At 31.1% G+C, this 14252-nt stretch overlaps 2 protein-coding genes across 7 annotated transcripts in view; one reads left to right on the top strand and one right to left on the bottom strand.

Moving 5' to 3' along the window:
- The first annotated feature begins 5239 nt into the window (after positions 1-5239).
- Positions 5240-10824, top strand: LOC140961363 (glycosyltransferase BC10-like). Of its 6 annotated transcripts, none has more exons than XM_073419845.1 (12): positions 5240-5370; positions 5775-5853; positions 5932-6450; positions 7221-7319; positions 7403-7503; positions 7605-7676; positions 7911-8001; positions 8099-8179; positions 8933-8992; positions 9075-9197; positions 10492-10530; positions 10613-10824. In XM_073419845.1, the coding sequence occupies exons 3-12, from the start codon at positions 6097-6099 to the stop codon at positions 10739-10741; spliced, it is 1149 nt and encodes a 382-aa protein (XP_073275946.1). In that variant the 5' UTR covers positions 5240-5370; positions 5775-5853; positions 5932-6096; the 3' UTR covers positions 10742-10824. The 6 variants fall into 6 exon arrangements, with proteins under 6 accessions (XP_073275946.1, XP_073275947.1, XP_073275943.1 ...); XM_073419842.1 differs by having other exon boundaries at positions 5259-5583; XM_073419840.1 differs by having other exon boundaries at positions 5259-5583; positions 5775-6450.
- An 880-nt stretch (positions 10825-11704) lies between these two features.
- LOC140961362 (oxysterol-binding protein-related protein 4C-like) overlaps positions 11705-14252 on the bottom strand; it is a 9557-nt gene continuing 7009 nt past the window's right edge. Inside the window, exons 2-7 of the mRNA XM_073419839.1 lie at positions 13488-13646; positions 13114-13359; positions 12786-12882; positions 12332-12623; positions 12128-12230; positions 11705-12038 (exon numbers count right to left, since the gene is read on the bottom strand). Coding sequence (XP_073275940.1) covers positions 11784-12038; positions 12128-12230; positions 12332-12623; positions 12786-12882; positions 13114-13359; positions 13488-13646 — 1152 coding nt within the window. The 3' untranslated portion in view covers positions 11705-11783. The remainder of the gene's footprint in view (positions 12039-12127; positions 12231-12331; positions 12624-12785; positions 12883-13113; positions 13360-13487; positions 13647-14252) is intronic.

Raw genomic sequence — 14252 nt, 5'->3', positions numbered from 1 at the left:
CCACATAAAATATGTTAGTCATATAAATCGCACCACATAAACTATGTGCGACATTTTCACACCAAAAAATATTGGTACGATGAATCAAACCCTTTAATTTATAGAGTTTTCTTTAAAAAAAAATTAAGTAATTGCAAAAAATTCTATAATTTTTTAAATACATATGATCAAGGGAATCTTTATTGATACATCTGAATTCTAATATTGTTGAACCAATATTAGGGGTAATTGTGCTAACAGAAAAATAAAGAATGCAATAAAGAATAAAAAATAATATGGACCCACTGAGAGGCCCATTATATAAGCATCTTGTCGAAATTAGCCCTCTCTCAATGGTCATTTATCCATATTGCCATCGGCAGGCATGTCAAGAACCCGGTTATTATTATTGTTGTTGTTGTATACATAATATACTCGTTTTACGATTGTTTGTTTCTATAATTTTTTTAATGATAATTTTACCTTGGGTTTATCATTTATGCAATTTTATTATTTTATAAAAATGGTATACTATTATAAAATAAAAATACGATATATATTAATATTTTCAAATGGCAAAATGATAATTATAGAATTGTTTGGAGTAAAGTGACAAAAATGGATAGGAATAATATTGGGGAGAATTGGTTAAATAATCTAGGTCAACCATTTTTTAAGAAAATGACCTCCACAAGTGTATTTGAAATACACTTGACGATATCATTTTTTTAAAAAAAGTGTTGACTGAGGTTAAAAAAAATACCCCGATAATATTGGAGGTCTTTTTTTTAACCTCGGTCAACCATTTTTTAAAAAAATGACATCCTCAATTGTATTTGGTCAACTATTTTTTTAAGAAAATGACATCCTCAAATGTTTATACACTTGAAGATGTCATTTTCTTTAAAAATAGTTAACCGAGGTTATTTAATCAATTCTCCCAATAATATCGACTAGTAACAAAAAAGTCATACAACATACCATATCATGCTCACACATAATATGGTTACTAGTCGTCAAAACACAAGTTGTGTGGATTTATAGAAATATCGTGTATTTTGTCCGACTATGTTTACCTTTTTTTATTACAAATTATCATTTAAATTCAATGATCATACTTTGAAGGGAGGATTTTTAGAATTCCCCCATATGTTATTTTGTGTTATCGTTTCACGAATTTTTATTCGTAAGACGGGTTGACAGATCAATAATTATTATGAAAATCAATACTTTTCACATAAAAATGATAATTTTTTTTAAATTATGTCGGGTCGGATATCTGTTTAACAAAATTGAAATGTGAGACGATCTTACAAGAGTTTTGATGTTACTTTATTACTCTGAACACAAAGTCAAATATTCATTAAGAGATTTCATAAATACCAAATTAAAATCAATCAAAATTTTCTGTAATCATAAATTAAAATTTGAACATGTTTTGACTTTTGAAGAGCTATTAGGTAATCAAAAATAATATTTAATGATACCAAAAATTTCAAGTATCTAGAATTTAGTTTGGTGAGCAATAATAATCAAGTCTTGCTTGTTGGTATGAAGTAAGCCGAACAAAGCCTAGCTAATCAAGGGTAAGCCGAGCTGATTCTGCACGGAAGAACAAATGTTAGAAGTTAACAAAAGTGTTTATGACGTAGTACCTCTGATACTTAAATCAATCCTGAGAACAAACATAAATATTGGGATAATAGTAGTGTTTATATAAACAACGACTGAATACCTCAAATCTTAAAGAATATCCAGTATTTATAGAATTTAATTTTGACTATTATTACACAGAAAATACACATTCAAATAATCTATACATATTATAAAAGTGTGAACCAAGGTCAAAGTTTTTCTATTGTGTATTGTCAACTTTGTCCTTAGTTTGTATATACAAGAGAAATTTAGTAAGGATATTTTTGTAAAATCAGTTATTATGATCAGGACAAAATTGTCAAACTAAATTTATGCTAGATAATGATCAAGTTGCCAAGAAAGTTGAAACTCTAAAATTATTTTATTTTTATTTTCTTGTAGATAAATTGAACAAACTTTTTTCAAAAAAAATATTAATTTGAAAAGATTGAAATACAAAAATATAATGGTTTTATTTTCTTATAGATGAAGTGAAAATGATTTTTTAACAAAAATTTAATTTGTAGTTTTTTCACAAAAAAGTTAATTTATAGAAGATTAAATACAAAAATTATTTGGTTTTATTTGCTTGTAAATAAAGTGAAAATATTTTTTTCACAAAAAACTTAATTTTTATAAGGATATGATGTTAAATATCTTTTATTTTACCTTAATTAAAATTAATTATTTTAAAACGAATAATTAAACTAATGAAGCCAAATAATTAAACTAATTTTCTTTTTGTTTTACCAAGGTCGGTGTCACGAAGAAGATTAGACATTTAATTACATTTGCCAAATGATACAATAATTATCAGATATAAATATAGATAATCCTAATAAATATTTCGTGGGTATTTATTCTATCTATATTTCTTTATAAAAAGGAAATTCGACTAATAATTTTCAAAACCTTGGTTTATTACTAAAATTTAACGATATAAGATTGCATAAATATATTTGTATTAATTTTATCTATTTTCTCCTCTTTTTAAAGGCTAGAACTATAACAATTATTTTATGAGATATTCTTACAATTAACGAAGGAGTATTTTTATAAGAGATATATATTGACAAAACAGTTACAGCTTTTTGTAAACTTAAAAATATATCTTTGAATGTATATTTTTTAAAATTATGATAAATAAATTTTTATAAAAATTATTCATTAGCATCACTCACTACTTCTCCAAANTTTTATTTGTTTATAGATAAAGTGAAAATATTTTTTTCCCAAAACAATTAGTTTGTAAAATATTGAAATATCAAAATTCTTTTGTTTTATTTGGTTGTAAATATGGTGAATTTTTTCCACGAAAAACACATAATTTGTGTAAGGACATGATGTTAAATATCCTTTATTTTACATTAATTGAGATTATTTAATTTAAAACGACGAATTAAAATAATGAAGCTAAATAATTAAATCATGTGGGTTGGTGTTATGAAGATGGTTTGACAGATAATTACATTTCACAAAAATGATACGAAGCATTATCGGATATAGAAGAAAGATGACCTTATAAATATTTCGTGAGTATTTATTCTATCTATATTTCTTTATAAAGAAATCCAACTAATATTTTTCAAAGCCTTAGTTTATTTTTAAAATTTAACAATATATGATTGAATACATTTAGTTTTACTAATTTTAAATATTTTTCGTCTTTGTAAAGGTCAGAAATTATAACAATTACGTATTTGATGATCTTGCAATTGACAAAAATGTATTTTTATAAAAGATGGATATAAGAAAATCAATTATAGCTTTATGTAATCTGAAATGACATATGTTTGAAGATAAAATTTTAAAATTATTATGAATAAATCTTTACAAAAATTATCATTAGCATTACTCAATATTTCTCCTTATGATTGATAATAAGAAAGGACGAAATTATTTGGTTTTTATTTACTTATAGATGAAGTGAACATATATTTTTCAGAAAATATTAAATTGAATATGATTTGTTTTATTTTGTAAATCTATAATATTTTGAAAATGAGTTTATATATGCAAGAAGTTTCTCAAGAAAAAAATTAATATATAAAAATTTAATACTTCCAATAATATAGTATGAAATATAAAAAAAATATGTTGATCGTAATTTTGAATTTTTGTATTTAAATAATATATTTCATAAATCTGTTATATCACTAAGAGTTGAACACTTTTTGATCGACAACGAAAATATTGAATGCAAAAAGATATCAGTAGATTCCGAACAACGATAAATTAAAAAGAAAAAAGACGATCATCAACTGTCTCAATTGTAACAATATTGAAATATAAATAGTAGAAGACGATAACAACACAAGAATGAATATTGAGGATAATTAAATTGTTGAACGGAAAGATTTTCAGCATCAAAATTATTATAAAAAAATAAGCCGTCCAACAAAAAAATCAAAAATACAGATATGAAAATGCAAATGATTGATGTCGACAGTACCATAAGATTTGCTAATGAAGATGATGAGAATATTGTTTTTTTTTTTCACAAAGAAAAAAAGCTGATGAAAAAAAAATCGTGAAAGCAATAAAAATTGAAAATATAAAGGAAGAAAACATTTGATGCAATAATTTAATTTAATATTTAGAATATATTATCTAGCTATATTATATTTTTATTTTTCATAAATAAGTTGCACGTGGTAAAATAAATTGTCAACGCTATGTATTATAATTTTTTCTTCTCTCAAATTTAATTTTAATTATTATTATGATATCAATTCTATATTATATTTTATCCAATGTCTAATTTATACAAAATTATAAGATTTATTACCAATATATTTTTCAACAATTATTAATTTATTTAGATTGCGCTTGGATGAATTGATTTCAAATTCATGGATTAGAATTATAATTTTATTATTAATAATGAAACAATAGAATATTGAATCTACAAACGACTTATTTACATATTATTATTTATATAAAGTAGAATGAATTTCAAATTACATCATTATTGGGTGAACTTAAAATATATCATAATTAACATGAAATACTACTATATACACATGAAATGAGTGGATTTGAAGTTTACGATGTTACTTCACTAAATAACAAAAATACATTTGAATGTATTGAAATCCTTCCATTCAAGAATAACCTTAGATTTATAACACATAAAATTTTTTAAACAAATATCTTTTGCACTCATTTTATAATACTTGTTGTACAAATTATATTACATTGAATTTTCTACGGATAATGTTAAAAGAACAACCAATATATCGTACTACGATATTTACAACAATTATATCGTGAGAATTTGTTATTGTCTAATGAGATTTTTTATTTAATTTATCATGAGATTTTGAAAAAAAAAATTTGTGTTGATTTTTTTGTATTGTAAGAATTATTGTACAAATTTAGTTATACATGTACCATTATTCATTTTCTATTAACTAAAACAATATGAAAATCATTAATATATAATTTTCTGTAAATTAATCTCGTCCGATCTCATTTATTTAACAACAATTATTGATAACGAAAATGTATTTTCACGTGCGTCGCACGTGTCTTTACCTAGTTATTATATAAAAATTAACAACCACCTTCGAAAATAACAGGACTGTACAATACGAACACACACTACACGCTCTATTATTATTGGACGCGACCTAGTTCTTAGACACGCATGCTATAATTATAATTATAGATGTATATATATACACAGCTTCTTTTCCGAGATTCGAACGTTCAGTCACTCAGGCGATAGATTTCCGTAGAAATGCGTGGATTTTTGTGCGTTCTTCATTATTTTCACGAAATAATTTTATGTTTGGCGAGTGCGTGAGAGGGATTGAAATTTCTCATGTTGTAATCCCTGGAAATTATTGTGTGTATCACAGATTTGAGCTGCCATTCTTGGTTTCATCTGTAAATTAGCAAGTTTCAGTTATTGCTAATTTGTTAATGTGAAATTTGGGCTCTCGTTTTCTTGCATGAATTTTCGAGGTAATGAGTAGATACATAATTTAACGGATGTTAATTTTTATTGCCATGGCTGACTTAGCCTGCCTCTCGTCGTGCTTCATTTTTCTTTTCCAATAACATATCATATTTTTGTTTTATATTTATACTCAATTCTCAATTCTAGGTGTTTTTCCAAATTTGTCTATTAAGTGAGCTATTTGATCTTCTTGCAGCCGGTGAGAATCTGTGCACACTTGTTGGCTCTGCCGCTTCAAATGCAAGCTAGATCCTGTCGTTTGGGGTTTTAATCAGGTAGAAAGATTAGGGATCAAAGGGGGATTCCATAGTTTACTGCTGACAAGAATCAACGCACACCTGTCTGCTTTGTAGGCCAGAAACATGCTAGATCCTGTCGTTTGGGTTTTCCATTAGAGAGAGATTACTGATACAGAGGTGTGGACTTCGAGGCAAATAGTCGAGAAGAGATCAAAACATTTGCAAGCAACAAGTTGTGATCCAACCTTGCTAGAGGAAGTCAGCTGGCATTTGGGAGTAATGAAAGACCTGCCGATATTGTATGCACCTCGACAGCGTGGTCACTTAAAGAAGCCAAAATGGATAATCATTTTGATCTCCTTAGTCAGTTTGTTCTTAGTTTGCACTTATGTGTATCCACCCCAGAGTTTTTCAGCGTGTTATATATTCTCATCTCACGGTTGCAAGGCACTACAAAGTTGGCTTCCACCTGCGCCTGCTAGAGAACTCACCGATGATGAAATTGCTTCTCAAGTTGTTATTAGAGATATTCTAAATATGGCCTCTAATATGTCAGCTAATCCCAAAATTTCCTTCTTGTTTTTGACACCGGGTGCTTTACCTTTTGAGAAGCTGTGGGACAAATTTTTCCAGGTAATACAAAATGTCTAAAAGATGAATTTCAGCATTCAATTAATTTTGTACTTTACAAGATTTACATGTTCTATTTTTGCATAATAGTGTTTTGCCATATTTTTTATTGAAGTGTTTCTGCAATCTTGTTTACGAGTGTGTATATGTTTGAGGTACATTTAATTACAGTAGTATTAAACGTTCAACAAATATTGAGACAGCACGACAGCGCACAAGTCTTTGTTCTACCATTTCTTGCTTTATTTAAGTAGCTCCTTTAAAAGCTATTTATGCTTGTAACTGTAAAAGCCTCGTGTTCTTCGACAACCACCGGGTTGTCTCTCCATTGAAAGGGAAAGGTCATGGATTCAAACCAATTGTAGCATCGCTCTGAACCCCTAACTCTACTATAAAAGGAGCCATATTAATGAAAGGTTTTGCCAACTGTCACAGGATCATGTTTTTATTATCAATCTATACTCTGATCCTTTAGACTTGTGCTTTCATGGGATATCTTTTTTGGCAAAAACATACTAGCATAGCCAAACTGTTCCACTTATTTACGAAAGCTTATGTTGTGGTAGGGTATCATTCAAAGTTCAAATCTCACATTATTTAAATTCAAACATATTTTGTGATTTTTTGCATGCATTTGAATATTATAATTTTTGGTATATGAAGGATTTCTGTTCTCCCCGTAAGTATTGCTTCATTTGCATGCATTTGAATAGTATAATTTTTGGTATATGAAGGATTTCTGTTCTCCCCTTAAGTATTGCTTCATTTGTCAGGGCCATGAAGGTAGATTCTCTGTATACGTGCATGCATCCAAGGATAAACATGTGCATTTTACTCGTTATTTTATCAATCGCGAAATTCGTAGCGATAAGGTTTGTACATCTGTTTGGCCTGTACAATGAAATTTTTTACTGTAACAGACCATGATTAACATATGCATTTTATGTTCTTGCAGGTAATATGGGGGAGAATTTCAATGGTTGATGCAGAAAGGAGGCTTTTAGCAAATGCACTTAAAGATCCAGACAACCAACTATTCATTCTACTTTCCGACAGGTTGTGACTTTATAAATCCCTTATAAGTTTTTAGTTTTTCATTTACTTGGTTAACTCATATAAATAGTCATGTACTAACTAAATAATTTCACGGACTGCAGCTGCATACCTCTTCGCGATTTTGATTATGTGTACAATTATCTCATGTACACAAATACTAGCTTTGTGGATTGGTAAGTCTCCTGTACTATTGTCTTCCTTTTGTGAAAAGCATCTCAGATTCAGAGACTAGTTCCTCAGTGTGTGGGTTTATTTCAGGAAATAGTCAACACCAAGCTTTGTATGAATCTATAGATTTCCGAGTAGAAGCTTTACAAAATTATAAACCTACGAAGCATATTATTCAAAATAATTTTCTTTTGTTAAATATATTTTTTAATGTCAGGCGTTAATCCTATTTTCTGCAGCTTTGAGGATCCTGGTCCACATGGAAGTGGTCGGTATTCGGAACATATGTTACCTGAAGTCGAGAAGAAATACTTTCGAAAGGGTGCACAGGTGTTTGTATTAAAATTAATCTGATTGCAGCCTGCTCCATTTTAAATTTTCTTAAAAAATTGTTGTGGTGATATGCTTTTGGTGCTACACAATGCAGTGGTTCACAATAAAGCGGAAGCATGCTCTAATAATCATGGCTGACAGTCTTTATCATACAAAATTCAGGGATTATTGCAGGGTGAATCTATTTAATCTAAATTTCAACTTTACTTTGTTTCTCCGTAGTTCGAAGTTTTTTATTTATAACTTCATTGGTTTATTCTCTGATCTATTAATGATTTATTCAGATGTCAAACACGACATTTAGTTATTAATTGAGGAAGGCAATTACACTAACCGGCAGATTCTATGGTTCCCAATTAAATGACCTTATGGGTTTCCATCTGTTTGTTCTACTCCTGTTTGAATAGAAACTTCGCCGGATATTTTTGAATTTCTATATCTCAATCTCCATGTTTGTGTTTTCGTACGGACTGAGTTGATTTATCGATTTCTAACCAAATAATTTATCCCATGAACCCTGTGGAGGATGTTTAGTTTAACTCAGGCTGATATGGAGTTTACTTTTCTGTCAGTTAATGGACAACCTTTTTTCCTTATTTTTTTTCTCCCAAGTAATATTTCGCATTGTTGCTCGCTTTGTTGTTGTTTCAAAGGAGATGTATATGTAATATTTGTTGGTGGATATCTTGTTGTTTAGTGCTACCCTAGGGATAAATGCATGTTGCCTATGCTTTTGTTGGGTAATATTTTAGAATTGCTCTAGAAACGTTTGAGCTCAATTTGGTTATGTAAGTTTTAACCCCTGGTCATTTTACCTGGATCTTGATTAGAGGAAATTGCTCTGTATTTTGAGAAATTCTGTCAAAATTTAGGATGCTGTCTCATTTCACTTAACCCTACTGCCCATCTGTTTCCGTTTATTCAACAGCCGGGAATGGATGGTCGCAACTGCTATTCCGATGAACACTATTTGCCTACTTTTTTCCACGTGAGAACTGATAGACCTTACATTTTTTTTAAGATGCGTACAGCACTCCCTCTTTTTAATAAATCCGATTGTTTTCTTTCAGATGATTGATCCATCTGGAATTTCCAATTGGTCCGTAACACATGTCGATTGGTCAGAAATGAAGTGGAATCCAAAATCATACCAATCGAAGGATGTCACATACGAGCTGATAAGAAATCTTACGGTATGGCTGCTCTTTTTACATCGGTTGTCTATAGCTTCATTTTTCTTCCCATATTGCATTTTTGAATGGCCGTTCCGATGGTCCTAATTAGGGTTGTCAATTCGGGTGGTTTCGGATTGGGTTGAAGCAAGGGAATTACAAAAAAATTCCCAACTTGAACCCTAAACAACCCAAAACTCTAACTCCGAAACCGAAACAATCCGACCAACTCGATTTTTTTTTACTATACAAATTAACACATTATTCTTTTATTTTTAACTAAATAATTAAATAAAAAAATTCAAAACACATCACGATAATAATATTTTATTTTAAACACATAATGAAAAAAAATAGTCTAAATTTGATAATTATTTTTTATGGGTTTAAATATTTGAATTTAAAAACCTAATATAATAATTGTCTAAACTATTAATTAATCTACATAAGAAAAAATTATTTAGAAAACCTTGAAACATTATGATTAAAATTTTTCAAGCATTATGAAGTAACTTTCAAGTTTCAAGCTCCACCTTGTCTTCGTTTTGTACTTTTTTGTAGGAGTCAAACTTTGAAATTTCATATGAAAAAAAAATATGAAGACATTTAAAAAACCTTAATTAACTTATTTTTCAATGTCAGGTATGAATAGGAACATTAGAAACATCAGTAATCTGTTGCAATGTGAGGCTTTTAATTTATTGTTTCTACTTCAATTCAAAATCAAAGATTTTTAAAAAATGAGCAATAATCGACTATGAAATAAAATGGTGAACGAAATATGGGAAAAAAGACCGACATGAATCGATCTTAAAACATGAAGTTCAAATTATCACATCAATAATGTGCATGGAAATCTAAGTTCATCTGAGTATCTCCAAGCAGCTGGCCATAACGAGAAAACCAAGATCGAAACCAGTAACATGAAGCAAATGCTACATGAATTATTATGTTGCAAAAGCATGGTTCCCAAAATTCGGTTCAGATTTCGGGTTCGACCCGATCTAACCCTAACCCAAACCCCAAAATCTAACCCGGTATTTTCGGGTCAGGTTGGTGGGTTGGGTTGATTTTTGACACACATAGTCCTAGTATTTATCATTGATTTTGTCATCATTTTCAATTTTTAAAGAGCAGTATCATTGAAAAGTGGAGAGAAATGTCTCGCTGATAATCTTTCCTGCCTGAGTATTAATTGGATGTCTGTATGGGACTTTCAAAATTAGACTTATGTATAGCATAATTGTTCATTCGTATCTAATTAATCTTAAGTTAGCTAATGAATATGACACACACTTTCCAACTATTTTTTCAGTCGATTGTTGATAGCGTTCATGTTACTAGTGACTCAAAGGTCAGTACCTTTCTTCTAAGTACCATTTTCAAGGTGTATTTGATTCAGCATACTGATGAAATCTTGTTATTCTGCACACCAGAGAGAAATTCAGATTCAACCTTGCATGTGGAATGGCAGACAACGACCCTGTTATTTGTTTGCTAGGAAATTTTTACCTGAGACTCTGGAAAAATTACTGGAACTTTTCCCCAAATATACATCTATTTGAATTGGTTGATTACTTTTCGGCATTAATTATTTGGTCAAGTTAACCTCCCTGTTCAAAATTTGAGGACTTCAAATTACTTGGTGCATGATGATTTCTGTGGTTATCTATGTAGTTTGTGTTGTGTTTTTTTATAATAAATATCTTATTAACGAACTGAAGAATTATAAAATTCGACAGATTAATTAAACTGTTCTTTTTTTAAAAAAAATAATAATAATAAATTAATCCAATGAATTAAATGAACACACATTTAAGTGCAATTTTCAGTTATAAAATCCTTAACAAGCCCTCTTACATCCTCGTATGTTTCTTCACAATAAATACGTATACACAAGTCATTAAGCTGTGAATCCCATCAAGATCAAGCCATGGCAGCAGCAGCATCCCACAAGAGACTACCAAAATTCATGGCCATGATCATCCTCATGTGTTCTGTTGCAAACCTTTTCTCCATCACTGCGGCGGCTCGTGATAATTCAGGCTCCATCGAAAACTGCGTGAAGTCCCTCTTCAATCCTCCCAGCGCTCCTCCCAGCGGGCCTGAGTTTATGATGAAGCGCGTGATGTGCAGGGATCTCTTGCACTCGATCGGCATTACTTTCAGGGTGACTGGAAAATTGTCGCACGAATACATGAAAGCGCTCGGAAATTTGCCCAAGTTCAGGGATGATCCGGCTGCGTTGAAGAAATTTATCTGTGGCCTCTCTCCTAATGAGACCGCACTCAAGAACTATGGATGCGAAAAAGATGACAGTAAAAATTAAGTTGTGAAAATGGCAGCTTTCTCGTTGTTTCAATATTTTGATAATTAATAGGAATTTAGTGAGTAAAAACTGTCCGATATTTTTACCATGTTCGTCACTAATCATCACGTGTTCATTTTATTTCTCAATATATTTGTCAAAATAGCATAGCTGGGTTGTTTGAGTGCATGACATTGGATGGCTTCTTGGAATAGACAATAAATAATATCGATAGATTGCATGAAAGATATGGGGTTAATATTGTTAAAGTACAACCTCCCTTCGACAGAAATGTTTGATTAGGGAGTATAAATAATAGGGGCTGGGGTGACAAATTTGTGTTTTGGTAAACAATCCCACCCATTTTCTTTACTGTAAGATACCGTGAAATGCTTAGGGACCCAATCTTCGTGTACCGATTGTCTTTCCCTGGCAAGTTCTCTTTGCCTTTCTTCAATGTCTGTCTTTGCATCCCTCGCTTTCTCCCAGTTCTTTTGTATGATATTTCGGCTCACTTCCGCCCACACCGCAGTCGATTCACTTGGCCAAACGGTCTGAATAGCGTCCGATTAAGGCATATGAGAAAAAAATTGATGACATAATGCTCGAACAGATGTTCAAATTTCATGTGAAATTTTCATACCTTTGCATCTTTAACAATGGGAGTCTTCAACCTGGAAATCACCTCACTTGCATTGTATATAACTGTGGTTTTTCCGTTCGAAACATCCTTAATGCTTACAATTCTGCATGTACTAAACAAAGAATTACAAACCGAAGAGAATAGGCGTGCAATACATATCTAGTCATCAAGAAAACCACATTTTTTGTCTAAATTTCATTTTACCTATCCCAATGGCCATCGATTTCATAAATAGTCTCCAAGGACGATGAACTGAAGATCTTCCCTTTGATCGACCTATGCATGGATGCTCTAGGCAGAAACGGAACGCCTTGATAACATAATTCAGCTTCAAAGCCATTTTCTTGGCATTGGATTTTAACATTTCCCAACCAGTCCACGCCAGGCACAGGTAAAAACTTTATCACGAGTTTCGGAGAGTTCATCGTGTAAGTTTCATTCTTATCTATGAGCTTCAACACTCTTTTCCCATGAACTTCGGTTTCAATACGACTGCCTGATACTCAAAATTTTAACAGACAAGATTATTAATTCAATAAGGGAAAAATCTAGCTAGGTTATACTTCTGATTAAGGAATTAAAGCCGCAAATTCTATGCGTGTAATTCTTGATCGAAAATTCGCATCCTCACGACGTAAAATTCAAGTAGGACATATACCCTGAAACCTGGCAACAGGAGAATGACACCATAGCAGTTCGATGTTTTCTGTTTCATCCGTTGCATGAAGTGCCGTCACCGGTGGATGATGAGATACCTATTGGAATTATAATTTGAAAATTTAACTGTTCAGAAGTTTAGGATATCAAGATACAAGTACAACTTGTCCAATTTTTGGTATTCCTAAAACTATGTACAATAGAAGGACTAATGATTAATGTTTAAGATTATGTTGTCTAGTATTACAAATGGACATGCTCAAGTCATTTGTCTTCGAGCCATTATATATATATCTCTGTCTATTTCTCGATGAAGGACTATAACATACCTGTTCGAGAAACACGTTTAATGATCCCCTGGAGACATGGTGAGTTTCTCCGAGAATGGGATTGTAGGGAGCCACCCCGAACACCAAGGGGCGCAGGGTGGATATGCTCCAAGCGACGACGGATACGAAGCGATTGAGGGAGCTTTTCTCCTTATTGCATTTGCTTAACATATCAGAGCTAATGCAATACACTGATTCACCGTAGCATTGTAGCTGTGACTTTGGAATGTTGAACAGGGGTGGAAGCTGGATTTTGTCCACAAAAATGTTACATTATTTTATCGTTAATTCAACAACAATTTTTTTTATAGGTAATATATTGATTTCTATGTATCATTTGCAACTCCGATCACGTAACAATTTGAATTACTTGCCTGAAGGCGGGTAAGATCGGATCCTGGCCGTACACTGTTCAAAAGGCTTAGAATGCGTTGGAGAATGTTCGGAGCTCTGTAACTGAAGCCTGATTCCTCTCCCTCCAGTGACAATGGTGCAGTTAGTACAGGCTTGGGCTCGAACTCGCCTTCTGTCACCTGCACTCCAGAAGTAATGGAAAATTATGCACACTTGCACAAAAATGAGAAATTCTACGCCAACCGGATGTAACACACCCGTGTGGGTAATAGTCTGTTGTATGACTTCAAAATACATAAGCTTTCATATAATATCACGTCAACATGTCGACGAAGACTACACCGATGTAGCATAAAATCTTTGTACACACATACACGAATAACTTTATTTAAATTTTATAAATTGCAGTTATATTGTTTAAATTGTGGCATGGTTAAAAAAAAAAAACAGATTTAAAACCAATATATGATTCAATGTATTTAGTTATTATATAAAAATCAAGATGCAATGCATAAATATATAGAGGTAAAATATATTTTATTTTATTTTAAATTTCGAGCTGAATGAAGAACATACATGTAACACTCCAAACACAAACTTGTCGTCACATCTTCAATCTATTAATTGACGTGAAATATATGTGACAGGACTTGGAACTATTTTACACGTAACCTAATCACGTTTTATACAATTCCCTTATTGTGGGGATTGAAATTGCGTCATAGCATAAAAAACAAAAGGGAAAATTTTAAAATTAGGTGAAGTTCATGTTTCATATATATATA

This window comes from Primulina huaijiensis, chromosome 16 (assembly GCF_012295235.1).
Source record: "Primulina huaijiensis isolate GDHJ02 chromosome 16, ASM1229523v2, whole genome shotgun sequence".
NCBI classification, from domain to species: domain Eukaryota; kingdom Viridiplantae; phylum Streptophyta; class Magnoliopsida; order Lamiales; family Gesneriaceae; genus Primulina; species Primulina huaijiensis.
The sequence above is the reverse complement of the archived record's forward strand: the minus strand, read 5'-3'. Positions and strand labels throughout refer to the sequence as shown.

Coding starts and splice junctions, on each gene's coding strand:
- LOC140961363 (XM_073419845.1), top strand. CDS start 6,097: ATGAAAGACCTGCCGATATTGTATGCACCTCGACAGCGTGGTCACTTA. Junction 7,504..7,604: donor TTCATTCTACTTTCCGACAG/GTTGTGACTTTA, acceptor CACGGACTGCAG/CTGCATACCTCTTCGCGATT. Junction 9,198..10,491: donor AGCTGATAAGAAATCTTACG/GTATGGCTGCTC, acceptor CTATTTTTTCAG/TCGATTGTTGATAGCGTTCA.